General features: G+C 53.5%; 1 protein-coding gene and 1 long non-coding RNA gene across 5 annotated transcripts; one reads left to right on the top strand and one right to left on the bottom strand.

Moving 5' to 3' along the window:
- Positions 1-1,661: 1,661 nt before the first annotated feature.
- Positions 1,662-10,815, bottom strand: LOC109574349 (uncharacterized). 3 transcript variants are annotated; one of them, XR_011562236.1, is made up of 5 exons: positions 10,297-10,815; positions 8,916-9,200; positions 7,638-7,754; positions 2,606-2,748; positions 1,662-2,229 (listed from the first exon to the last, which is right to left on the bottom strand). It is a non-coding gene; the product is annotated as an uncharacterized lncRNA (long non-coding RNA). The 3 variants fall into 3 exon arrangements; XR_002183069.2 differs by having other exon boundaries at positions 1,662-2,748; XR_002183070.2 differs by having other exon boundaries at positions 1,662-2,744.
- On the top strand, positions 9,419-27,097 carry TRPV2 (transient receptor potential cation channel subfamily V member 2). Of its 2 annotated transcripts, none has more exons than XR_011562233.1 (15): positions 9,419-9,623; positions 11,244-11,480; positions 13,620-13,753; positions 15,450-15,743; positions 16,452-16,735; positions 18,649-18,822; positions 19,178-19,333; positions 19,832-19,927; positions 20,704-20,774; positions 21,216-21,381; positions 23,040-23,106; positions 23,208-23,524; positions 24,307-24,492; positions 25,288-25,367; positions 26,917-27,097. XR_011562233.1 is itself a non-coding variant. In XM_019982335.2 (15 exons), exons 2-15 carry the CDS (start codon positions 11,281-11,283, stop codon positions 27,009-27,011), a joined length of 2,262 nt encoding a protein of 753 aa, XP_019837894.2. In that variant the 5' UTR covers positions 9,419-9,623; positions 11,244-11,280; the 3' UTR covers positions 27,012-27,097. The 2 variants fall into 2 exon arrangements, 1 of the variants encoding a protein (XP_019837894.2); XM_019982335.2 differs by having other exon boundaries at positions 24,365-24,492.
- Positions 27,098-27,198: the final 101 nt, after the last annotated feature.

Raw genomic sequence — 27,198 nt, 5'->3', positions numbered from 1 at the left:
ACAGAGGAGCATGGTGGTTACAGTCCATGGGGTCGCAGAGTTGGACATGACTTTAGCACAGGAGCAAGGCCCCCTATTCAGCCTTTGGAGAGCATCTTTCATCTTTTTCCTTCTCTGACATTTTCCCTGTTTCTCAGGCTCAGGCAGTTTTGTGCACCAGCTGTAATGTGGTTTCTGGCTTATTTTTAAGAGAAGCCAGCAACCCCTTGAGCTTTGGGGTATCCAGGGTCCTAGGAGCTGCTGCGCATCCCCAGTGTATGGATGGTGGGGAGGTAGGAGAGGGTCTGATTCCTCCATATAACCCCACCCTTGGAAACACACCTCTTCCTCCTTCCTAGTCACCTAGTAAAACCCCAAGCCTGGAAGAGTCCTGCACCTGTCTTCCCCCACCTTCCAGCGGGAGTGTACCACACAGTCAAGTTGACTGGTTTCATTTTCTTTTTTTTTTGGTGTTTTTCAATTTACTCTTCAAATTTATACGTATAAATCACATGGCATATTTTAACAGTAATTAAACCTGAATTTTCAATCAACTTCCTTGTTAGACTATTTTGAGGAACTATAGAGAACTAATTTTAAGTCTTGAAGGACATTTACTTTTTAAATTACTATGAAAATTATTTCCTAAGATATTGAGCACTAGGAAAATAGAAGAAATAAACTGCCACAGAAGTAAAAGACCAACAATCTGTTTTTAAAGCATCTCTGAGTTTGAACTGATTTAGCTCTAAGTATATAAAACAAACAGTAAAAACCTTTCCAGACTAAAGAATATAATTTTTATTATTTATAATAGCAAAATCAGATGAAGGGATTTCATTTTAAAGACATACTGTGTTTTTCGCTGAAAATTTAATTAAACAATTATTTCGGCTAGGTCAGTGCAAGAAGCTATAAATACTTGCATAACTTTAAATCTCCCAATAATTACGTCAAATATTTCACCAATACAAGTTTTCACTAATCTACTTTAAAAGGTCAATTTGTATTTTCTATTTCAGCTAAGTAACCACAACAAATTTAAATTTTGTAAGGCTTATCTTTAAGATTTCAGATAATTTTCAATTTTGCTCTCAATAAAGCCAGTTTTCAATATTCTATAGTGTTCATGTTCATGCTCAGTTGCTAAGTCGTGTCCGACTCTTCAGGACCTCAGGGACTGTAGCCCCTCAGGCTCCTCTGACTATATTTCCCAGGCAAGAATACTGGGGTGACTTGTCATTTCCTTTTCCAGGGGACATTCACAACCCAGGGTCAAACCCCTGTCTCCTGCATTGGTGGGTGGATTCTTTTACCTGCTGAGCCACCGCGAAAGTCTTAGTACCATTTACCCTGATTAGATCATTATTTTTAGTTATTACAGAAAGGTAACTGGTAAAAACCTATTCATTAGTACTGGCAAGGAGGAGGTGGTAAAATATAGTCTCACTGGTATCAAACTTTTAAGACATCTCTTTAAACAGCACATTACATTGATTCATCATTGATTTAAGTGATTTAATTAATAGAAAGCATAAGACCTTTCATTTAAACATCCCATTAAAACAAACCTTTTATAGATGTTTTTGCCCCAACATAAGGAAACTTTTATGATACAATTTAAAAACTGGATTCACTAATGTAAATGCCCTTACAGTCTTAAAAAAAAAAACAAAAAAACACGACTTTCCAATGCTTTATGTGAAATTGTATGCAGAATTCCAACATATAAATCACATAAAATGCAAAGCACAGCTCTGGTTGCTACACAGGTGGGATCCAGGTTACCCTCCCCAGGTCTCCCCTAGGCAGACTTGAAGCATCTCTGTGGAATGCCAAAAAACTAATCTTCTAAGTCCCTGATTTGTCTGGGTACTTAAGTATGGCTCAAAATCATCATCATTTACAGCATCTTTTTGATGAATCGAACCGTTTTGTACTGAAACTTTATTTCCTTGCCCTTTAGGTCTCTGATCCACGCTAGTGGCTGACATTCTTCACCGCAACCCGAGAGCTGCTGCTGCTGCTGCTACCGCCGCCGCCGCCGCCGCCTGGGCCTCTCCCTGTGCACTCACTGTAGTTGGCTGCCGCCCTCGGCCGAGAGGCTCTTCCTGCCGCCGCCGCTCGCTGAGAAGCCATAAAGACGGCCTCGCGCTCGGGAGTTGGTGGAAGGGGCTCGTCTCTTCCGCTTGCACGCTCCTCTTCCCCTCTCGCTCTTCACTTCTCGGGTCCACAATGGCGGACAGACTCCTCATTTTCAATTAATGTTAACAAAACTCAAGTCCTCCTCCATTTCTCTAAGAGGTAATAGGTTCTATATCTTCAAACTTGCCACACCCTCATTCCCAGATGGTGGCCTTGGCTTAACGTTTCTTAGAGAAAACACAGGCCATTGAACCTTCCCACCCTTGACCTGAAACCTGTCTGCACTGGACCCATTTTGCCTTCTTTTCTCACTACATGAACAGATGAGTCCCTTCACTGGGGCCACCCTCTGATCTTCTCGAGGTCTCTGTTGGTGCAGGTACCCTCCCCCTGCACTGACCATTGTTGGATCATTCATTAGCGTATAAACAGAATCTGTCACTACATGGATAACTGATCTTTAAACAGTAATCCCTCCTACCTTGACTCCACATCTCCTTCCAGGTACTGGCCACTCCCTGCTTCCTTATATCATGAACGCCTCCAAAAGGTAGTCTGCACATTTCCTCAATTTCAGTGTCTTCGTTTTTTGGGGGTGAGGACATGGGGATGACTCCAGACTGTCTTGAAAATAGACATAATACATCACAGTCATAGTTGGTCTTCCAGTATTAAAATGGTTTCTTTCCAAATTCTTTTAAAGTGATCATAGAAGATTAAAAAAAAAAAAAGGTGCAGGACTCCCCAGATGGTCCAGTGGTTAAGAATCTGCCTGCCAACGCAGAAGGTTCCGTAGGCTTTGGGGCAACTAAGCCCATGCGCCACCAACTACTGAGTCTGTAAGCCCTAGACCCAGGGCTCAGCGACCAGAGAAGTCGCCACAATGAGAAGCCCACCTGCTGCAACTAGAGAAAGCACACACACATCAAGGAAGCTCCAGTGTAGCCAAAAATAAACTTTTAAAAAGTATGTCAACATGGACAAAGAGAGTGGGAGGGGAAACCAGGCAGGGCACGGCCAGCAATGTTTGGCCCTGGATGGTGGATGAACACATGCAACTCAGTGCAGAAGCTGAGACCTCCTAATGCCCCTGCTGAGCTGGGGAGGGGGGCAATGAAGTGGACACCTGTCTGCTAAACTTGGAGGTGCTCAGTGAAGCCCCATCCACACAGCTGGCTTTTTGGTGAAAGACATTCAAGGAAAGCCTCTCTCGTGAAAGGCAGAGTTCTCCAAAGAGCAAACAGAAAAAGTAGACCTGTGACCAAAGGAGACAATGCAGAGAACCAAAGGAAACTCTGATGCATAAGCTTTCCTGTTCTCTCTCCAACTCTCTGGACCTAAGGGCCGCTTGCAAGCCGTGCTGGCCTGGACACCCAACGTTTCTGGCCAACAACCTTTCTCCTCTGAGATGGTTTCTTAGCAAAGAGGCAGCTCCCAGGGCACTATGCGGGTCTGAGGGAGGGTCTAACGTTCAAATCTAAGTCACTCTCCATGACTTACCCAACAAAGTCTAAATGTGAGTGGTATTTCTGAAATGTTCCAAGTCTTGTTCTGAGCTCCTGTCCCTGATTCCTGAGTCACCTTGTCATTTCCTCTGCTATGGTCTGAATATTTGTGTGTCCTCCAGCCCAGGTCAAAATTTTAATGTCCAATATGATGGTATTAGGAGGGGGGGCTTTGATAAGTGCTTAGTTCAGGAGGATGGAGCCCTCATGAATGATATCAATGCTCCTACAAAGGAGACTCCGTGAGTTAGGATGAGGACACCAGGAAGAGGTGCTGGCTCCACCCAGGAAGAGGGCCTCCCCAGTGTGACCATGCTGGGGACTTGACTTGAACTCCCAGTTTCCAGAACTAAGAGGAATAAACCTCTATTGTTTATAAGCTACCGTGTCTGCGGCAGCAGCCTGAATGGACTAAGACAGCTTTACAACATCCTTCCTTTTCCAGGTTTGCAGCAGCCCCAGGCAGTGAGGACAAACTCTCCTCAAAGTCTAGGGGCCTGGGAGGGGGGTCAGACACTGCCAGGGGGAACTGCAGCAAGAGCAAGACATGTGATGTGGGCCCTTAGAAGAAGACAGGATGACACAGTACACGATTCCATTCACGTGACATTCTTGAAAACAAAGCTGTGAGAACGGAAATCATCCTTGGTTATCAGAGTATGGCAGTGAAGGAGGGGCTGGCAAAGGAGCACCAGAGCACATTTTGGGGTGATGACAACGTTCTGTATCTTGACCACTGTGATGGTCATATGGTTATATACTTTTGTCAAAATTCTAGAACTGTTAGCTTTAAAAGTGTGTACAGTCTTAAAAATTACCAAGCACATTAAAAATTTTAAGGGTGTAAGTTATACAATAAACCTTTGTGACTTTGAAAAAAGAGATGGGAAGGCAAAAGTTGGCGAGACTGCCTGTGTTCAAATCCCACCACCGTCACTTGCGAACTATGCTGTGATCCAGAGCAAGCCAGTTCGTGTTTGGATCCCTTCTCTGAATGGAGATCACAGATCTACCTCCCAAGATGGTCAGGAGTGAAAAAGAAAATGCTGTGAAGGCCCGGCTCGAGAGCGCGTTTCCAACCTTACCCGCGTCCAGAGAGTGCGAGGCAGGTGCCTCCCCAGCCCTGGGTGCACCACACCGCGGGCGCACACCCGCTCCCCTGGAGAGAAGCAGGAGCCCCAGCCTGGACGCCCCGACTCCCTCGCTGTGCTGTGACTGAGGAGGGGAGTGGGGCCGTCGGCTGGGAAGCACTGCCGCGCTCCTACAGCTTCCTTCCCTGGGGAGCCCCAGGGAACCACGGACACTTGCGTCCTGCGGCATGTGGGGAAAAAGGCGGGGCCTCACCTGGGCTGGCGCCGGAGGTGACATTAACGGGGGTGGGGGGGGTGGGGTGGGGGGGGTGGAGTACTGGGAGGAGGGACTCCCTCGGGAAACTGGCTATGTGTGAGTGGGGCGTTGAGGCGCGGAGCCGAGCCTTCGCACGAGGGGTGTGGTTGAGGCGCGGAGGGGAGGAGTCGTGGGGTGTGGGCGTGGCTGAGGCGCACTGCAGAGGTGTCCTGGGTGTTGGCGTGGCTGAGGCGTAAAGGCAGGCCCTTTGCGTCTCTGTGCTTGGTCTCCTGGTTCGCCTTCACCCCTCCGTGCTCTATCGCGTGTTCTTCGGCTCGACTTTGGACACACCCTGGGTAATCCTTTGCCTCAGTCAGGCTATGTGATGCTTCCTTGGCCCAGGCTGACTCTGCCTGTGTCTGGTCTTTCTCCTATCGCTGTCGCTGGTTCTGGCCAGACTGTCTGGATCTCTGGTCTCAGGCTGTGTCTCCCTTACCGGCCTTGACTTTGTAGGACCTTTGACCAGCGGTTCCTCTCAATGCCCCATCGTTATCTCGACTCCGCCTCTCCACTCCCCTTTCTCTCCTGTCTCCCAGACGGCAGAATATCCTTCCCTTCTGGTCTTTGCAGTAGTAAAATCGGATATCCATAAGCCAGTAGCTGCGGGTTGTTGAGAACGGGCCCAGCCCCAGCCCAAGGTCCGGAAAATTCCCCAGAGGCTGTGAACTTGGGCTCCCAGATTTGGCCCGGGGCCTGGCTGTGGCTATTCTGGGTCCTGGGACAGAGGGCCCACATCTGGGCCAGGCTGAGCTGTGCTCCCAGGGCGGGGGCAGAGACTGCGTGAGAAGGGGCAGCTTGCTTCTGCTGAGAGCGAGGATCTCCCAGGCCAGGCAGACTGCACCCACACTCGCAGGACTTCGCAGGACATCCCTCCTGCAGGAGGCATTCTTGGCCTTCCTGGCTACCTCAGCTAGTATTTTTCTCTTCCAGTACCAGCCTGCTCAACTCTAGTCTCCTCCCTTGTTCCAGGAAGCCTGTTCAGCCTCCTAAACTGGCTTATTTCTACTTCTCTGTCAGTCTCAGACACAGAGCTGCTCAGAGAGGCTCCACCTAGCCAGGACACCGGCCCAGCCCAGGCTCTGGACCAAGTCTTGGGAGAAGCAAAGGAGCAAACTCTGGTTGTGCACTGACTTCCCCCAAGTTCCACCTTTCCTTCTCTCTAAGGCCAGAGCAGCTCTGGCCTTCCCACTCTGCACTTCTCTTTCCACATCTCTTTAGAATTTACATTAATTATGCACAGGCTTTAGACACTTCTTGCATAGTTGAGCTGGGTTTGTGTCTTTTTTTTTTTCATTTTTAGCTCTGCAAGAGATGCCCTTTTTTTGTTTTTTAAGTCAGTGGTGAAAAACTCAAATGGTTCAAATGATACACATCAAAAAGGCAGTTGCCTTCCCACCCTCTCCAAAGAATATCTCTGCTGAACTTGCTTTGAATCACTTGTCTTCCTTAAAATTGATTCTGAAAACAAATTCAAGTGGAAAAACATGTCTTTATAAAAAGTTACTAAGTGTAACACATGGAATTGAAACATATGGAAAGGCCAAACATAAAGACTGCTTGGGGGAGATTTTCCTCCAATGGAAACTGGACTGGATGAAGCTTCTTCAAATATGAGTTCAGTAGCATTGGGACTGAGAAAGCTGTGTTTCTCTGCTTGATTCATTTCTGACTAAAAACACAGGCAGTCTGCTCAGAGGACCTCTTTTTTTTAAAGATAAAATTAAAGATATAGTTTGCCAACATAAAGTGTACAATTCAATGGTTTTTGGCATATCTACAACCATCATCACAATCAAATTTAGAACCCTTTCATCACCCTCTCCCCCCAAAGAAGCCCTGTACTGGGAGTTCCCTGGTGGTCTCGTATTTAAGATTCAGTGCTTTCACTGCTGCGGCCCAGATTCAATTCCTGGTTGAGGAACTAAGATCCTCAAAAGTTACACATAGGCACAGCCAAAAAAAAAAAAAAAAAGCCCTGTACCCTTCAGTTCCCCAGTACTCCCCACATCTGTAGGGATCTACTTTCTATCTCCACAGAGTCCCCTATTCTAGACATTCCCCATTTCTTTTGAGTATATACCCATGAGTGGAATTGCTGGGTCATATGGTAATTCTATGTTTAATTTTTTTGAGGAACAAGCAGACTGTTTTCCAAAGCGGCAGCACCGTTGTATAATTTGCCAGCAGTGTATGAGAGTTCCAATATCCATATCCATATCCAATATCCATATCCAATATCTCCATATCCTCACCAATACATATCATTATCTGTCTTTTAAAAATTTTTTATTGTATTCTAGTTGATTTAAAGGTAGTGTATAATCTGTCTTTTTAATTATAGCTATCCTAGTGGTGTCAAGTGGTATCTCATTGTGGGTTTTGATTTGCATTTTCCTGATGATTGATAATCTGAGGACTTTTTATAAACTTGACTTGCAATTAGGGTTGTCTACCCAACTGTCACTGAAGGACTTGAGAGTCTCCACTTACTCTTTACTTTTCCCCCAACAGCACAGTAATGTCCTCTGCATTACAATAATAATTCAAAGGTTTCTTGAGTACCACCTGGGGTTAGGCATTGTGCTAGGTGCTGAGGATACAGCAAAATAAGCAAGATCTCACCTCTTGGAGAGCTTGGTGTGTAAAGGCGCGGCTCCAGATTCGAATACTTGTTCTGTCACCTCCCAGCTTTGTGGCCTTGGACAGTATGTCCAGTCTTGCCCAGCTTCAGTTCCTAATCTGTGAAATAAGGTTGCTCTGAGAATTACATGCAAAGCACTGAGCAGTATCTGGCATATAGTAACTGCTCAGGAGGCTCTTATTATTATTAAAGATGAGGCCAGACAATTAAATGTTAACCATAATGGACAATGAGTTACTGTCAGAGAAAGCAAAGTATCATGGAACACAGGGGCTTCCCTGGTGGCTCAGACAGTGAAGAATCTGCCCGCAATGTGGGAGACCTGAGTTCAATCCCTGGGTGGGAAAATCCCCTGTGGAGAAGGAAATGGCAACTCACTTCAGTATTCTTGCCTGGAGAATCCCATGGACAGAGGAGCCTGGTAGGCTACAAACCATCATGTTGCAAAGAGTCGGACACAAACGAGCAACTAACACTTAGTGGAACACAGAGAGGGGACCCTCAAACCAATCCAGGGTCTAGGAAAGGCAACCCAGGAAGTGATGTTTAAACAGAGAGGTAGGAATTGGCTAAAGCAAGGCAGTGTGTGTGTGTGTTCCTGACAGTTGCAACAGCTTATGCAAAGACTTGAAGGCAACAGAAGAGAGCATGGTATACTGGTATACTGGAGAGATTGAAATGTGTTCAGAATGTCTAGAGCAGGACTGTCCGACAGAATTCTCTGCTATGATGGAAAAGTTTTGTATCTGTGCTGTCCTCTATAGTAGCCACTAACCACATGTGACTATGAGCATTTGAAATGTGGAACTGTAGAACTGAATGCTTAATTTAATTTTACTATAGTTGACATATTTAAATAGCCACTGTGGCTGGTGACCTTACATTGGACAGCACAGGTGTATACACTGAAATGTCATGTGAATGGCAGGACTGCAATAAGAGATGGGGTGTGGAGAAGGGTATCCTGCTGCACGGGCTTGGTATGGGGGGTTGTTTAAGCCAGGGAGTGAGGTGATCTGGTTTTCATTTTTGAAATACCACTCTCATTGCTGTAAGGAGAATGGATTATGGAGGAGTGCCAGGCAGGAGTGAAGCAAGTAGACCAGCCTGAAGCTGGCTGTGGTCTCCCTGGCAGGAAAGACAGTGGTTTGGACCAGGCAGAGATAGAGACAAATTGGGAGGTTTAGGGGTGTGGGGTTCCTGATGGGGTGGATTTTAGGAGTGAGGGAGAGGGAGATGACCTAGGGCTGGCTACTTACTAGGATGATGGCTGTGTCCCCAGTCTGGACCAGGGCTGGTTTGGAAGGGAGTTGTCTAATTTCAGAAGCATAGCCGCCCCTGCTGGCCGGTGCTGGAAGCTCCTTTAGCTCAGGGAAGGAAGGCTGTTGCCCTCAGGCTGGGGATCTCGGGGACTGGGGAAACGTCCCAGGAGGTCGGGAGGTCGGGGTGGTGGGGTGCATTCCACGGGCAGGTGCTGGGCGGAGTCCCTCCTCTCTGGGGGCGTCCAAATCAGCTTTCCTTGCCCCGTCTGAGCCACATGGCCGCTGGGGGACCAGTGGTGGGGAAGAGGAGGTGTGGGGGTCAGTGTAGGGGCCGAGTCCCTCCCTGACCCAAGGACCCGCCAGCTCCCCTCTCCCCCGAATAGGACCCCGCACCCAAGGGTGGCCGCTGACTGCGCCACCCCCGGCATCCGGGGGCCTCAGAGGCAGGCAGTGGGGGTGGGGCGAGGCGGGAGGCGGGGCGTGTCTCCCCAGAGAGGGTGTGGCCCTCGGTCCGTATGGTCAGTATCCCGGCCAGCAGGTCCTGCCTCGAGAGCGTTGATCCGGCTGCAGCCAGGCGGGCTGAACCTGCGGCACGCAGGGGGACCCAGCCGGCTCTCGGGGCTCCCCGCCGACAAGCGCCCCTCCCGGCTGCACTTCCTCTGCAGCCCCAAGCCGGACGCTCCTCGCGCTGCCTCCGCCGAGCTAGTGAGTCTGGGATGATGCGGGCGTCCCAGGGGCCCGGACCCCCAGGTCTAGGGGTGGCGGCTAGGAAGCCCAAGTGGGCTTCTTGCTAGCCCAGCCCTGAGCCAGGGTCTCCGCGGGGCTCCGGCTCCCTCCTTCACCTGACCACCCAGGTCGTTCCTCCCTGGGAAGATGGTGGGGCGGGGGTCCAGGCTGGGGGTGGGGGGCAGCGATGGGCAGGGCAGGGACTGTTGGGCAGGACAGCTGTTGCTGCGGAGGCTTGGGAGCCGTGGGCCGGGAGGCAGAACGGTGCGAGGGTGGGGACCTTAGCCAGGTTAAATGGCGAGTGGCATGGGAAAGACGCCCCCGGGGTGCGCAGAAAGATGCTGGTTCAACACTGCGTCGTGAGGACTAGACAGGCCCCCGCCTCCCCTGCTTCTGTGGGAAGATGCCCCGGCGTCGCCGCCCCCCCTCCGGGGGCTGAAGCTGCAAGGAAGATGGTCCAGGCCCAGCCACTGTCCACCCTGCCACTGCTGCCCTCCGCTGCCCTTCCGCAAGTCCCCAAGCTCTGCTCCCTGCGCCCTCTCCCCACACTGTTCTCTCCACTCTCCCCACCTTGGGCTCTTTTCCCTTCTCTCTGCTCACCCAATGGGGGGCCCAGGGGCTTCCCCCACCCCACACTGGGGCCCCACCCTACCATGTGATGGCGGCTGTGGTTTCAGCGCTCCCCTTGAGGGTGAGGTGGAGCTTGGAGCTGAACTCCCCGCCCAGCCTGGGGCCTGGTGGGGCTGCAGGCTTGGGGCAGCTTGGGCGCAGCGAGGTGTCTCCCTCTGGCTCTGAAGCCCCTAAGAGACACTAAGGCTGAAAATACAGACAGGCCCTGAAGGATTCTGAGAACTGAAGAGGAACGGCATGGTGGGGCGAGGCGCTGCCCACAGCTTGGAACCTTGGGAAAGTCACTTCCCCCTTCTGAGCCCTGGTCGTCCTGGCAGCAAAATAAAGACTTTGATAGGCCCGTGGTTTTCCGAAGACTTCCCCTGAGCGCCCCTACTCTGCGTGGGAGGTGGAGTGACCTGCCCCCACCCGAAACTGCATTTTCATCTGCTGTGAATGTTGACTGCTGGGCAGGAGGTTGTGTCGAGAAAGGGTTGTGCTGTTAACACAAACGTTTTGGGACCAGGGACTGTGGCTTCTCAAAGATCAGGAAGTCCCAGAGGGAGACTCAGGGACAGTGATGATCCATCCCTGTTTCTCTGACAGGGCCTCCCTCTCGGTCCTCCCTCCTCTGGCTCCTCTCCCTGCTCCTGTTGGGCTGAGTCCCTGCCCTGGGGGCTGGTCTACTTGTGTGTGCTTACCCCAAGGACTGTAGCCCTCCAGGCTCCTCTGTCCAAGGGATTTCCCAGACAAGAATACTGGAGTGGGTTGCCATTTCCTCTTCCAGGGGATCTTCCCGATCCCAGGATTGAACCTGCTTCTCCACACTGCAGGCAGATTCTTACTGCTGAGCCACCAGGGAAAGTCTGCTTGTACCCAGCTTCTGTTAATGAGCCTCTCTGGTCCCAGGCTCCAGCCAGCTCTTCTAGTCCTGCTCCTACTGGGAGAAGGAGGTTCCTCTGACATCTCTGTCCCCCGCCACCCCTACAGAGATTCCAGTCAGAAGGGGCAGCCGTCTTCCCTGAGGATGACCACGCCCTCCAGCTCTCCTGCTTTCAGACTCGAGACCTCAGATGGAGGCGATGAAAATGGTGCCCAGGGAGACACAGGAAATGGGGGCCGGAGCTCTGAACCACCCCCCATGGAGTCCCGGTTTCAGAGTGAGGACCGGAACTCCTCCCCACAGATCAGAGTGAACCTCAACTTCCGAAGGGCGGCAGGTGCCAGGTGAGGCAGCAAGTGTGGATGGAGCCTGGGGCCTCACTTCTAGCAGAAGCAAACTGGGTAGCCTGGCCCAACACCAGCGCCCCTTCCCCACAGCCTGCGGGGTCCTCGGTCTGGCTCTGATGGCTCCAGGGCCGACAGGCTGAACTCTGCTCTGCTCGCTGAGGTTGCTGCTTCCAAAACTTTCCCCATTCTTGCCTTTCTGTCTTCTGGGGTTGCATTTCTCTTGGTAGGGACATATTCTTTCAGCTCCAATTACTCAACTGAGCCTGGCATGTTCCTTGTTTGTCACAGTCCCTGCGAGGGGTGGTAGCAGGATCCACACCCCAGTCCAGAAGAGTCAAAGACATCCAGGAATGTCCCGCATGCTCCCAGGCTCCTCCGAGGCTGGACCTGTTGCCCTGGGGACGTGGACTCTGGGGATTAAGGACAGTGGGCTTATTCTTGGAATCACCTCCACTCTTACTTTCCTGTGATGTCCACTAATTCAGACCCTGGGCACCACTCTGGCGGGGAGCCCTGTGGGTGTGGGGGAGGGGTGCACCTGGCATGCCCCAGGGTGAGGTCTGCCATATCTGCATGGGCCAGACAGCACTCTGCAAGTGAAACTCCTCCATCCTTCCCTCCCACCTCACTCACCCCTGGGACTCTGCCGCCCGCCTTGGCCTCCCAGCCCAGAGCCCCCGTCCTGTCTGTGCTGCAGGACCGAGGTCACATTCACACCAGGGCAGGAGAGGATGCTCGCAAAGCTTGTGGGATTGGGCCACCAGCCCCAGGCAGAACCAGCCCCTCGGTGCCCTTTGTGCCCCATGGGCTTCCCTGTCCCAGGACTCTGATGCTGCCCTGTGACAGGAAGTGCCTGTCCAAATAGCCACTTCCCCTAGCCAGACTGCCCTGGGCTCCCCAGTCAGCCGCAGAGCCCTCTTGGTCATGCTGCATCCACGTGGTCTGCTGGGTGAATGATGGTGCGTCAATCATGCGATCACAGCTTAAAACACGACTGATCCCAGCAACCCCCCACTCATCAGAGCCTCCAACCCTTTCTTGGTTGATCCACTCCATGGTAGACCTGAGGGTCCCCAAAATGTCAATTAGTCCCCCCTTTGTCCCTTCATATTGGCTGGTCATGGTGCCAGGAGCCCAGAGGCGAGCTGGCCCTCTGTGAGTAGGGACGGGTCCAGGCGGGGGTACCCCACACAGCACTGCTAGACTCAGAAGGGTTACCAGCCCCTTCTGGGGATTTTCCCCGAAGTGTGGCTTCTCAGTAAAATTCTGAGTGTCTGGTTTCCATTTTGGGACCCATCTCTCTGAGGAAACTCTGTCCAGGCTGGAGTTTCTCTGGAGTCGGGGTCTGGAGTTAGTTGAGCCCTCGCCCCCCACCCCACCCCCCTGCCCCATGAATTCTTTACCATGTGACTTTGGGAAGGTTACTTTATCTCCTTGTTTGTCTGATAGAGATTGCTCACCCAGGACAGAAGTGATGGTCGGGGGGGCAGCTGCTCTGTTGTTAGTCCATGGATGGTCTGAGAAGACGAGGGGCTTTTCTTGATTCCTTGGTGGGGACCAGTGGTGCAGACAGCCCCCAAGTCTGTGGGCACCTCCGGTAGCCCTGTGCTGACCCAAACCCCAGTTCAAGGCCCATGATGAGTTCCTGTGCTGAAATGGACAGTGAGCTTGTTGTGAGACCCTCAGGGCACCTAGAGAGTGAGAGCAGATCTCCCAAATGCCTGAGCTCGGGGGACGCAGAGACCACAGCCCCGGACAGCCTCCTCCTCCAGGGGTCTGAGCACCTGGGGTCTCATTGGTCAGCCTGGGAGAGTGCATGCTGCATGCTAAGTCACTCAATCATTTCTGAACTCTTTGTGACCCCATGGACTGTAGCCTGCCAGCTCCTCTGACCATGGGATTTTCCAGGCGAGAGTACTGGACTGGGTTGCCATGCCCTTCTCCAAGGGATCTTCCTGACCCAGGGATTGAACCCGTGTCTCCTGCATTGCAAGTGAATTCTTTACCACTCAGCTACAGGGAGGGTAGAGGCCCTCAAGAGGCTCCCATGGGGCTCCCTGGGAAGGGGAAGAGCTTCCCCTCTTTTGGGGGCCCAGAGCTCTCTTGCAGTATCAGTCACAAACCACATTCCCACAGCCAGCCAGACCCAAACCGCTTTGGCCGAGACCGGCTCTTCAGCGCTGTGGCCCGGGGGGCCCCCGAGGATCTGGCGGGGCTACCAGAGTACCTGCGCCGGACCAGCAAGTACCTCACAGACTCGGAGTACAGAGGTAGGCTACTGCTCGAGCCAGGGACTCATGAGCTGGGCCGAGACTGAGCTCCCTGGGTGGGTCTCGACCATGGTCAGGAGCTGGGAGGCAAGGAGGGGCAGTGCTCCTAGCAGCTCTCCTGCCAACAGAGCCCGCTACCCTGTCCACCTACCCCACCGGCTCCCGACCTGGGCCTGCCTCGGCCACCGTCAGCCATGTCAGTGGCGAACGGATATTCCCAGGCTTCCTCAGTGTGGCCTTTCCCTGCCCCTTTTTCAGTAATAGCATCACCAAGATCTGACACACATACCACACACTTCATCCATCTCAGAGCGTTCTTTGCCCCAAATATAAGTACCTGTAATATTTGGGCTGATGAAGAAAAGAACATTTGTGCATTCTAGAAGGCTCAAATAGTAATGAAATGTATAAAGCTGAGGGTAGAAACAGTCCATCATCCTGGCTCCTAATAATGATATGGAATACATCTTTTTAAACTTTAAACCCAGGGGGTGTATATTTATAGAAGTGGGGCCGTGCCATGTGTGCTGATCTGTAATGTGCTTTCCCCCTCTTACTACATCTTATAGCACGCTCCATCTCAGTGCACAGGCCTCTAACTCAGTCACCGTAACAACCGGCGGAGTTTCCCACCCTGCACATTGACCACAGTTCAGTTAACTAACCCCCTACTGGTGGCCATTTATATCGTTTGTAATTTTTGGCCTCAACACTTCTGTGTACTAAAGAATTTTGTATATAATTCCACGTGATCCTTACAAGAACCCTAGGATGGTCCCATTTTACAGTGAGGAAAATTGAGGTTAAGAGAGGCCAAATGACTTGCCCAGAAGAGACAGTTTTTAAGCGGTAAAGCCGCTTAACAAACACTGCTCCAAACGTTCTTGTGTAGAGAACGTTGCCTACACATCTTAGAAACTTAATTTATAGGGTAGAAAGTATAGCATACCAGAATATTACTCAGACATAAAAAGGAACAAATTTGAGTCAGCTGTAGTGAGGTGGATGAACCTAGAGTCTGTGGTACAGAGTGAAGTAAGTCAGAAAGAGAAAAACAAATATCGTATATTAATGCATATATATGGAATCTAAAAAAGTGGTACTAACGAACCTAATGGCAGAGAAGGAATGGAGATGTAGACACAGAGAATGGACTTGTTGACACAGCAGGGGAAGGAGAGGGTGGGACAAATTGAGAAAGTATCACTGACGTGTATCCACTGCTGCTAAGTGGACAAGGCAGCAGTGGATACACGTCAATGATACTTTCTCAATTTGTCCCACCCTCTCCTTCCCCTGCTGTGTCAACAAGTCCATTCTCTGTGTCTATGACATGTATCCACTACCATGTGTAAAATGGACAGCTAGTGGGAAGCTGCTGTCTAGCACAGGGAGCTGAGCTCAGTGCTCTGTGATGACCTAGAGAAGTGGAATGTGGGAGTGGGAGGGAGGCTATAGAGGGAGGGGATTTATGTATATAATTATGACTGATTGGAGTTGTTGTATGGCAGAAACCAAGTCAACATTGTAAAGCAGCTTTTCTCCAACTAAAAAATAAAGAAAATTGCAGCCATACCTGTTGGTATTCTAATACCTCTGGCTTGAGCCGTGTCACCCTGCAGCATGGCTGGGATGCTCCCTGTATGGGTGGGTGGGCGGCCTGAACACCACAGTGCTCCCTCCCCTCCTCCCGCAGAGGGCTCCACAGGGAAGACCTGTCTGATGAAGGCTCTGCTGAACCTTCGGGATGGGGCCAACGCCTGCATCGAGCCGCTGCTGCAGATTGACCGGGACTCGGGCAATCCCCATCCTCTGGTCAACGCCCAGTGCATGGATGAGTACTACCGAGGCCACAGCGCCCTCCACATCGCCATCGAGAAGCGGAGCCTGGTCTGCGTGAAGCTCCTGGTGGAGAATGGGGCCGATGTGCATGCCCGGGCCTGCGGCCAGTTCTTTCAGAAGAGGAGGGAAGAGACCTGCTTCTACTTCGGTGAGCTGCTTTTTTGGATAAAGTGGACTTCAGAGGGGATAAGGCCTTGCCCATGGTCACAGGGTTAATGTGACCCTGAAACCCAGACCTGTTTGACCCCTCATGCTTCTAATTGCTCGGCTACCTGCAAAGGCAGCTTGTCTAAGAGATGTTTTACCCTTATCTGGCCAAGGAAGCTCACTCACTACACACGAGCTCAGACCAGGGCCAGGGGAGCGGGAGGCTAGCACTGGTGTGTGATGAGACTCGACCGGACAGGGCATGGAGGAAGGGACATCTGTGCCCAGCGGCAGTGGGTCTGGGCCCTGGCAAAGAAAGGAGACAGAGGCAAGGGGTGGGAAGCCTGGTGGGCAAGCCCACACTCTGATCCCTTAGATGGTAAAGAGCTCCAGGTCCTCTCCCTTGGGTCGGAGCTGGACAGAGCCACCTCGACCAGCTCCTGAGAGAAGGCGCAGCTGCCCTAGGCAGGGCCTGGGACCTTCTCTGCTCACTGCCGGGCCTAGCTGGGCCTGGGACCTTCTCCGCTCACTGCCCGGCCTGGGTGGGTCCAGGACCTTTCGCACTCACTGCCTGGCCTGGCTGGGCCGGGGACCCTGATATAATACTGCATCTCCTCCTCTGGCTGCCTCAAGGTGGTCCAGGGAGCATGACGAGCCAATGGGTGGAAGCTGAGAGATCCAAGGCCCAAGCTGTCTCCTTGGCCCCCAGGCGAGCTGCCCCTCTCCCTGGCTGCCTGCACCCAGCAGTGGGATGTGGTGACTTACCTCCTGAAGAACACGCACCAGCCTGCTAGCCTGCAGGCCACTGACTCGCTGGGCAACACGGTGCTGCATGCCTTGGTGATGATCGCAGACAACTCTCCAGAGAACAGCATGCTGGTGACCCACATGTATGACAGGCTCCTCCAGGTGGGGGGCCTGCAGCTGGAGGACATGACCAACCTGCAGGGCCTCACGCCCCTGAAGCTGGCCGCCAAGGAGGGCAAAATCGAGGTGAGCGGCCAGGCCACGCTTTCCAGGAAGCAGGAGGACTCAGCCAGGAATTTTGCAGAAAGAGCCTGGGGTGGTGTCTAGCTCAGAGCAGTTTCGGCATGCACCTCTCCTACATGTGTGTTTATTATTGATAAATTATCCAGGAGCTGCAGTATGAATATATTACATTATAAAGCAGGGATTGTATATTTTTGGCTGCACTGTGCAGCTTCCCAGATCTTAGTTCCCCGACAAGGGCTTGAACCTGGGCCATGGCAGTGCAAGCCTGAGTCCTTACCACTGGACCACCAGGGAAATCCCAGGGATTCTTTTTAAAGTCATTTGGGTTTCTTGATTAGCAAATAGCTGTCTCATATTCTTTGCTGTTGTGTCTTCTTCCTATTGATTGTTGTGTTCTTTTTAAAAAAAAATTTATGTATTTATTTTTTTAAATTTTGGCTGTGCTGGGTCTTTGTTGCTGCACACTGGCTTTCTCTAGTTGTGGCAAGTGGGGGCTACTCTCTGGCTGAAATGCAAGAACTGCTCATTGTGGGGGCTTCTCTTGTTGAGCAGTGTGCGCTCAAGGGTACGCAGGCTTCTGTGGTGGCGTGTGGGCCCAGTAGTTGGGGCTCACAGCCTCCAGAGCTCATTAGTTGTGGCACATGGGGCTTAGCGACATATGGGATTTCCCGGACCAGGGATCGAACCCGTGTCCCTTGCATTGCAAGACAGATTCTTAACCCCTTGACCACCAGGGAAGCCCCATAAGTGTTATTGATCATGAATATAACAGCATTTTGTTTACAATTTGTCATAGTTGCAAATTTTTCTCCCAGTTCAACATTAAAAAATTGTTATGGCATTTTTTGCTACACAGAATTTTTACATTTTTATTAGCTGAGTATAATTATCTTTTTCTTGATTTTTGCTATTGCTTAACTCCTACAAGATTTTAAAACTTTGTGTGTGTGCATGAGTATACATGTGTGTGTGTGTGTATGCATGTGTGTGTATTCCATAGCCATATCTTCTTCCAGACTTTTCTTTTGTAGTTTCAATTTTAATGCCTAAAGGTGATTTATCTGGAAGTTATAAGTTACTCTAACAAAGAATAACCATGAGGAAATTCCCAAGCAGTCCAGTGGTTAGGACTCTGATTGCCAAGGGCTTAGGTTCGATCCTTCATCTGGGAACTAAGATTCCACAAGCTGTGTGGTTAAAAAAAAAGAATAAACATAATCTAGATTTACTTTTTCCTCAAAACACTTTCTCATTGTCTGATCCTTATTATCGGGGGGAGCTTCATGGGTGTACAACCTACACAGTTGACACAGGGCCCCATGCTTAGAACATAGGTGTCTTTAAAGTTTAAGACCAAACTGAACATAAATGGAAGTTTTACATTTTCTTCCTGCCCTCCAAGGCCCCTGGGGTGTGGGGACCTCCCTTTGTGTCTAGAGGCATGGCTGTGTGACCTGTGGAAGCTCCCCAACACAGGAACCCCCGCCCCCACTCCTCATTTGTAAAACCACACTGCTCGGAACCTGTTCAGGTCAGGGACACTTTCTAGCCTGCTGAGAGCTCTAGACTCTGGCCACAGTCATGCACACATGTGTGTAGCTGGCAGCCTCTGATGTCATGGGGCATTAAGGACCCCTGAACTGGGGGTCCCTTGGCCATAAGAGTGTCCAGGAAAGAGGCCTTGGGGCAGGAATGGGGAAGGAAGAGCCAAGGTTGCTGGCAGGCCCTGGCATAGGTGGGTAGGTGGGAGTGCCTTAGTATGTGGACGTGTGTAACAGTTCATATGCGCAAGTGCATGTGTGTGCAGGGCACATGCGTGTGTCTGCTCTGCAGGACACTGAGTCCAAGGCTTCCCATCAGTGAGGGTGGTGGCCATGCGGGTCAAGCTCAAGCTCACGTGCCTGGCCCTGTAGATTTTCAGACACATCCTGCAGCGGGAGCTTCCGGAGCCATACCAGTCCCTTTCCCGAAAGTTCACCGAGTGGTCCTATGGGCCCGTGCGGGTGTCGCTGTATGACCTGGCCTCTGTGGACAGCTGGGAGGAAAACTCAGTGCTGGAGATCATCGCCTTTCACTCCCGAAGCCCGGTGAGCCTGCGGGGCGGGGGTGTGCCTAGGGGGCCTGGCAGAGCTTCCTGCAAGGTCTACCGCTCGGGCCAGCCTGCTGGACCACGTGGGCCCTGAAACCGGGATGTGGAGGTGTGGCCTCATGTCCTCACCCAGCCCCTGGGCACATGCTCACGCCACACACTGGTGCCACCCGACCTGGGGATCACGCCAGGGTGTCCTCTCTGTTGCCAAGCACCTGCTCAGGACTGGTCACTCTGTAGCTGTGAGGGTGGGGAGGGGTCATTCGGGGCTCCCCGACCTCTCCCCCTCCCCTGGTGCCCCCAACTGTACTTGCTGAACCAAACGCGCCTCTGACTCTCACCTGCCGTCCCAGCTCCGGCACCGGATGGTAGTCTTGGAGCCGCTGAACAAACTGCTGAAGGCGAAGTCGAATCTGCTCATCCCCAGGTTCCTCTTCAACTTCCTGTGTTACTTGACCTACATGCTCATCTTCACCGCTGTCACCTACTACCAGCCTGCCCTGGAAAAGGCAAGGCGGGGAGGGGCACGTCCTGGGGAGGCTTGCTGGAAACAACCCTGGCAGAAGACAGGGCAAGGATTAGCACCCACCCTGCAGATGCTGACTGCTGGGTGCTGCAGCCACGCGCTAACCTAGCTGGTCACAGTATGGAAGTAACAGCATAGTGGTAACAACAATAGTTAGGACTTAGTGAGTGTGCACCATATGTGAGAAAGTGTTCCACATGACTGACATGTGTTAACATATTTAATTAATCTCACAACAAGTCTCTGAGATGATAACTCTCATCATCGCTGGTTTACAGGTGAGGGAAGGGAGGCACAGAGAGATTAAGCAGCTTCAGGAGATGGGGCCTGAAACCAGACAGTCTGGCTCCAGAGCCCCTGCTTGCTCTGCTGCTCTGGGGGCCTCCCCACTGCTCACACTCAGAATGGGCCCCCAGCCTAGCTATCAGTGGGGGGCTGCTGGGAGGACACCCCAGGCTGAGCCAAGTGTCTCTTCGAGCAGGACTTCCTCCCACTGGAAGTGACGGCTGGGAACACCATGCTGCTGCTGGGCCATGTGCTGCTCCTGCTCGGGGGGGTCAACCTCCTTATGGGCCAGGTGAGGGCTCCTCCGACCACCCCGCTCCAAACCCAGAATCCTGCTCTGAGGAGCCTGGGCACAGGTTAACCAAGTCCCTGCATTTTCAGGAGACTGAGCCCCATACCTGGTCCCGTGCTGACCAGCTTCAGGGCAGCCTTGCCTTCTGGGCTGAATGCCCTAACCCTACTGTTCTTGCTGGGGTGCCCTGAGGGCAGCAAATGACTCCTGTGATCCCCTGGCAGTGCCAGCTCTGCTCCCCTGTGAATGGAGCTAGATGCCCCCCAGCCCACGGTCCCTTGGCTGGGTCATTCCTCACTTGAGGAGCACAGAAGGGTAGGCTGGGGGCCTGAGCAGGACATCCTCAGGGGAAGATGCTGCCAGCTTGCAGGAGACAGACTGGGCCATGGTGTGGAGACTCTCTGGGAGGCCAGGGTGGCTGGAGCACTGGATGGTCCCTGGGCAGCCAGGGAGGGGGAGGGAAAGGAGCCCCCCTCATCGTATGGAGCGTGAGCCCTCCAGCTGGATCCACAGGGAGCCAGGGGGTCCCTGGCATTGTCTGGGTGTCTTGACAGTTTGGAAACAGGGTCTGGAGCTTTCTCAGCTACCAGCCGGATTCATAAGCACCCCAAAAGTCAAAGCTGCCACCTGAGCCCCCGAGGTGGTTTTGCTCGGATTGTGACAGGCCGGCGGGAGGAGAGCATGGCAGTGGTGATCCAGCCCTGAGGGCAGTGGGGCTGTGTTGTGACCCCCCACGTGTCACAGCCTGTCTTCCCGGCCCCCTTGCCCCCCTGCAGCTGTGGTACTTCTGGAGGCGTCGTCTGTTCATCTGGATCTCCTTCATGGACAGCTACTTTGAAATCCTCTTGTACGTGAGGCCTTACCCCTCCTCCCCCATCTTGGCCTGGGCACCACGCTGGCTTTGGGGACCAGGGAGCTCCAGGGGCTGGGACCAGCATGCAGGCCGGACCCAGGAGCTGGGCTGCTGTTGGGTCCAGCTCATCACTGAGATAGTCACGTCAACCGAGTCCTCGCTCTGCCTCAGTGGAGCCTGAAGTCTTTACCTACTGTGTCTCACTGAATCCTTGCTGACACCCGCCAAGTCAGGCATTGTTACTGTCACACTCATTTTACAGGGGAGGGAACTGGGGCCCTCAGGGACCTCACCCAAGATGGAGGTCAGGATGCTCAAGTCCAGTCTGGACACGGAGAGGACATCTCATCTCTGAGACCGCGGCAGGGTTGAGGGGCAAGGGGGGTCTGCCCCGGCCAGGGGAGGCCCGCGAACTGACCGACCCTGCCCCCCCAGCCTGGTCCAGGCACTGCTCACCGTGCTGTCCCAGGTGCTGCGCTTCTTGGCCGTCAAGGGATACCTGCCGCTGCTCGTGTGCTCTCTGGTGCTGGGCTGGCTGAACCTGCTCTACTACATGCGTGGCTTCCAGTACACGGGTATCTACAGCGTCATGATCCAGAAGGTGAGAGGCAGGGGCAGCCCCGTGCAGCCAGACTGGCAGAGCTGGACACTGCACCCCAGGGGCACTCCTTTTGGGCTCAGCAGGCAGGCTCACCGAGTGTCAGCATCAGGGCGCACATACAGGCTGCCCTCCATACAGGTAAGCACATATGCACGTGTGTGCTGGCAAGTGTCCACACAGGAGCATGCGCCTCCTTGCTTGCTGAAGTAGCAGGGACCAAGCACAGAAGCTCACCGGTGTGCCTGTGCCCTGGGTCGTCTGGGCATGTGGAGGTGCCTGCATTCATTCAGTCATTCAACAAACATTTAGGAAGCGGATGCTAGGTATGGGTCAGGCCCTGTTCTAAGTGTCAGGAACACAGTATTTTGTTCACAAACAGAATAGATCTCGCTCTCCTGAAGCTGACATTCTAGCCGAGGAGACAGCATAAGAAAACAAATGAGAATGCTGCATTACACTAATGTTTCTGAAGGAAACATGTAAGGGGGTGTGAGGGACAGTGATGGGCCCTGTAGACTGGCTGTTCTGCGGGTCTCTTTGCAGAGGTGGCGTGTACGTTAAGATCTGAGAGAATGATCCAGCCACCACAGACTCAAGGAAGTAGAAATCTAGGCAAAGGGACTGAGGCCAGAAGCTAGAGCGAGCTGGGATGGCTAGGGACAGACAGAGGCTGGGAGGGTATGGGAGGAAGTGGGGGGAAGGGAGTGGTTTTGCTGACCTCGGGGAGGCCCCTGGAGGATTTCAGTCATGTCGAACTCTTTGCAACCCTATGGACTATGGCCCTCCAGGCTCTTCTGTCCATGGGATTCTCCAGGCAAGAATACTGGAGTGGGTTGCTATGTTCTCCTCCAGGGGATCTTCCCCACCAAGGGATGGAACCCGCATCTCTCACATCTCCACATTGGCAGGCAGGTTCTTTCCCACTGAGCCACCCAGGAAGCTCAGTGACATTAAATACATTCACAGTGTTGTACAACCATCTCCATCATCTCTAGGACTTGTCCACCTTCCCCAGTTGAAATTCTGTCCCACGAAACCCGAACTCCCCGTTACTTGCCTCTTCCTTGCCCCTAGTAACCACACTATGACTTTCTATCTCTATGAATTTCACTATTCTGAGTGCCTCATCACGTAAGTGCCAGTCATACAGTATTTGTCCTTTTGTGTCTGGCTTATTTCCCTGGGCATAATGTCCTCAAGGTTCATCTCTGCTATCACACATTAGAATTCCCTTTCTGTTTAAGACTGAATAATACTGCACTGTATGTAGACACCACATTTAGTTTATCTGTTCATCCATCTGTGAACAGTTGGGTTGTTGCCACCTCTGGCTGTTTGAACAACGCTGCTGCAAACACGGGTGCCCAGGTTATCTGTTCGAATCCTTGTTTTCCATTCCTTCTTTCGAGGGCATGTCCAGACGTGGAGCCGCTGGAGCCTGTGGTTTAATTTTTTGGCCCTGGAGGGTTTTGAGCAGGGAAATGATATGATCTGATATAGATTTTTTTTAAAGACCCCCCTTCTCACTGTGGCTCCACAGGGCCTGTGTATGCACACATTGTCCATGTGCGTGTGCACATGTGCAGGGCTGAGGCAGGGTCTGGAGTCACACCTAGTGACCTGGCCCCCCCCCACCAACTCTGGGGCATATGTTCTAGGTCATCCTTCGGGACCTGCTCCGCTTCCTGGGGGTCTACTTAGTCTTCCTTTTCGGCTTCGCTGTTGGTAAAGGCCCTCACTCCCCTACCCAGCCCTTGCCCACCCTTGAGGCTGCCCGCTGGTCTCCCCTGGGCTGAGCACCCTCTGCCTCCCTCCCCTCCGCGCAGCACTAGTGAGCCTGAGTCGGGAGCCCCAGGACACCGGGGCCCCTGCGGGTTCCAACACCACAGAGGTGGCGGGGAAGGAGGACAAGGAGGCCCCATACCAGGGCATCCTGGACACTTCCTTGGAGCTGTTCAAGTTCACCATCGGCATGGGCGAGCTGGCCTTCCAAGACCAGCTGCACTTCCGCGGTGTGGTGCTGCTGCTGCTCTTGGCCTATGTGCTTCTCACCTATGTCTTGCTGCTCAACATGCTCATTGCGCTCATGAGCGAGACCGTCAACAGCGTCGCCACTGACAGCTGGAGCATCTGGAAGCTGCAGGTACCTGGGGAGGGTCCCCATCGCCTCCTGCGTCCTGAGCCCCCGAGTGGGATCTCCCTTGTCCATTCCTTCCTTCCTGCACAGGGCTGATTTGAGGACAGATCAGGTCTTGGGAGGTGCCTCGCACATACTAGGTGCTGTGTGTTAGCTGCCATCATCGTTAGTACTAAGTGTTTTCCGAGTGCCCAGTGCAGGGCTAGACATGGTTCTAGGCTCCAAGCATATGGCAGAGAACGAGATGAAGACTCCACCCTCGTGCATCCCGCTTCTGTACTCATCGAGTGTTCAGTGGGGTTAGCTTGGTGGGCGACACATGTGGGATGCAGGGGCCTGGGTTGGCCTGGCCTGGAGGAGCTGAGGGGGAGGGCAGAGGCTGGGGTAGCTGGGAGCTGATGAGACCTGGGAGGGTCAGGGTGAGTCTGGAGAGGTGCTGCGGGGAGAGCCTTGTGGGTGAGGGGGTGCTGAACTGTGTGACCAGTTCACTGCTGACCTTGGGCAAGCCACTTATCTTCTCTGAGCCTCACCTGCAAAGTTCCATGCCGCCCCCACCTGGCTTGAGTGCCAGGGGCAGGCACTGTGAAGTTCTGCACCTGCTGGAGTTCTAGAAGCTGTAGTTATGTGACTGCAAGTCACTGCAGGGCATGCATCACCTGCGGGCTCCCCAGCAATCACCCAGGACGCATCATCCTCAGTCTCTAAGTGGGAACACATTCAGGGGATGCAGGGCTTGACACACAGGCATGTGAACTGTGGGGCTGGATTCAGATGCACGCACTTCACAGATGCTGAGTTACACTGTGAAGTGCCGGCCACGCTGTCTGATGAATCCTTTGTTCCCAGAAAGCCATCTCTGTCCTAGAGATGGAGAAGGGCTACTGGTGGTGCAGGAGGAAGCAGCAGCGGGCAGGGGTGAAGCTGACAGTTGGCTCCAGGCCAGATGGTAGCCCCGATGAGCGCTGGTGCTTCAGGTGAGCAGGGGGGTGGGGCAGCCTGGGGGCCCTGCTGAAAACCAGCGGGGGAGCAGCTAGGAAGGAAAGCCAGGTCGGGAGGGAAAGGCAAGGTCTGCGTGCCCAAGGACTCTGGCCAGGGCCGGCAAGGTCAGTGCTGCTAGACCTCATTAGACCCAGAGCTCCAAGGCCTGCCGCTCTATCAGTTCATCTTCCTATCCACTGACTGAAACTGAAGGTCCCTCCCCGATGGTCCTGATTAACTCCTTCAGGCCTGAAATGGGGTACAGTCAGGAGGTCAAAAGCCAGAGGCATCCTGGGGTCAGAGCGTGCTAAGCCTGCTGTGACTGGTTGGCTTTGCCCTTCTACCCTCCACCCCGATCCTGACCCTGAGGCTGCAACCCTTCCCCCGAGAGCAGACTCTCCCCACAGAGAGGGAGCCTGGTGACAAGTGCACGGCCAGAAACACACTTTTCTGAGGGCATAGCCCGGCAAGGGGGTGGGTCTTAAGACGTGGAGTAGCTGTGAAAAGACTCCAGAGCCTGGGTCCACAAAGACCCAGCTCCTCTAAACTCCTCTCTGGATGCTGGGGACAATCCAGGTCACTGTGAAGAGCCAGAGGGGAGAGACGCCCGTTCCTCCCTGTGGGCCCCTGGCAGGGGCAACGGTCTGAGAGCTGGGAGCACAGGCTCAGGTGGGCTGGTGGATGGTCCAGAGTCCCGCAGAGAAGACTCGCCCTCCTTGCCCTCCTCTGGGGCAGCCGCTCTCCTGCACCCCTGGCCTCCTGGAGCCTCACAGCTACCCTGTCTCCTGCAGGGTGGAGGAAGTGAACTGGGCTGCGTGGGAGCAGACGCTGCCCACGGTGTTCGAGGAGCCCTCAGGGCGGGGCGGCCCTGGTGAGTGGCTGTGGGGTGTGTGTCAGTGTCTGCCTGACCCACAGCACAGAGAGTCTGGGCTCCAGGCTCCATCCGTGGAGTGGCTTTGTCCCATAAAGTGGTGCCTTCCCCAGTCTGTCCCCCACCTCCTCACCATCACTTGGGCAACTAGCTCCTGGTGCACCCTCCTCTCCTGCTTCTTCCTGTCTAGGTTTCTGTCTGTCTGCTGCACCCTCCATTCATTCAATGGGTTCTGGGCGGACCCAGCAGAGGAACAAGTTAGGGAGCCCCCAGTGCCCAATGGCTCCACCCCGACAGGCCAGCCTGGCCACCCCCACACCTGACTGAGAAGCCACTTCCTCTGCCTTTGCCTCATGGCCCAGGCTTGTTCAAGGCCCCTCCATAGAAAGGCCCCTCCATTCTAGGGTGGTGCTGGCCCCCCTCCAAGAATGATCCCCACCAGAGGCCTATTCTGAGGACTGGCTATCTGCAGGACAGGCCCCTTTAGAATCCTCTGTAGCTCCCACTTCAAGACTTCTGGCTGCCCTTCTCTCCTTTCTCATGCTCTTTCCAGACTCCACCTGCTGTGCCCTGGCCCCCTCCCCACAACAGCCTCCCCATCGCCCGAGAAACCTGTGTGTGGAGTCTCCTCTGGCCTCCAGGGCTCCTGGGTCCTTGACCACACGGCCCTCACTGATAACTTCCTGCCCACTCGTCTGTGTGTTTCCCTCCCTCTGAGCCCTGCTGTCCCCTCCCTTCAAGACTCTGAAAATCCCCTTGTCGTTCCACACCCCACTGCCTGCTGTGACCTCTAACTGGACATCACCATCGGGAACAGCCTTGGGACTGCCCTGCCAGGACCACATTTGTCAGCCCGCCCCTCTTCGCCCAGGCGGGAGGACTTGTGGGTCTCTACCACCCCCTGCCTCCTGGTGCTGAGTGTCCTTGGGACCCTCTGCCCTGCCCCTTCCCTCCCACATCTGCACCCAGACCTTAGAGGAGGCTTTTGGCTCCCGGCTCATCCCACTCCAGTCCCTCTGATACAGACAAAAACCACACACAGCCCCCAGCACACAACGCCTCCCACTGCCTGGAAGGCCACATTCCTCCTCCTCAGGTCAAGGCCCCAAACTGTTGTCCAGCCCCCTCCCTGCACCTCCCTCCATGTGACAGCAGTCCCTCAACAGTGCTCCCTGTTCCTTTCTCTCCTTGGCTCTGTCCCAAGTGCCCTTCCATTCTCTGGGCATCCACCTTTCCCAGCTTCTCCTTGGGGTGGGGGGTCTCCTCTCTTCTCTGAGCACCTGACTCTCGCCACCCTCTGGCTTTTCAGCACATCATCTCAGGTGTTCCGGTTTCTAACACAAAAGCCTGTCACCTGCAGGCACTCTCAGATCCTGGGAGGAGGCCCCTGATGGGCACGTGGTGGGGGGAGGCATTGCCGGGGACTTCTCGCCTGCTGTCTACAGGCAGGGGTGGTGCCATAGCTGTGGCCTCCTCCTGTTTGCTGGCGCCTGCCTCCTGGGGTACACACCCTGAGGACCAGGCCACCGTGGTCTTCATCCCTTTACAGGCGCCATCACCAGCCCGGCTTTGGCCTCCCAGTCCAGCCAGGACAGCGCGGTGGAGGAAGACCATGTGCCCCTGCAGCCCCTGGAATCCCACTGATGGATATCTTTCCAGTCCCACCTGCTGGCTCTGGGGCTCCAGGGGTCTTTGGTGGCAAAAATGAATAAATATTTTCTTGTGGCTAACTCTCCTGGAAACGTTAGTTGAGTAAAGGTATTGGGCCCTTGGCCTGTTTGGCATCTGACATTTCTCTGCGAGTTTACCTGTGTCTGGGGCCGGGCTGCTC

The sequence above is a fragment of the Bos indicus genome, chromosome 19 (assembly GCF_029378745.1).
Source record: "Bos indicus isolate NIAB-ARS_2022 breed Sahiwal x Tharparkar chromosome 19, NIAB-ARS_B.indTharparkar_mat_pri_1.0, whole genome shotgun sequence".
NCBI lineage: Eukaryota > Metazoa > Chordata > Mammalia > Artiodactyla > Bovidae > Bos > Bos indicus.
Note: the sequence above shows the minus strand (reverse complement) of the source record. Positions and strands in the feature narration are given on the sequence as shown.

Coding starts and splice junctions, on each gene's coding strand:
- TRPV2 (XM_019982335.2), top strand. CDS start 11,281: ATGACCACGCCCTCCAGCTCTCCTGCTTTCAGACTCGAGACCTCAGAT. Junction 13,754..15,449: donor CACAGACTCGGAGTACAGAG/GTAGGCTACTGC, acceptor CTCCTCCCGCAG/AGGGCTCCACAGGGAAGACC. Junction 23,107..23,207: donor CCTTTTCGGCTTCGCTGTTG/GTAAAGGCCCTC, acceptor CCCTCCGCGCAG/CACTAGTGAGCCTGAGTCGG.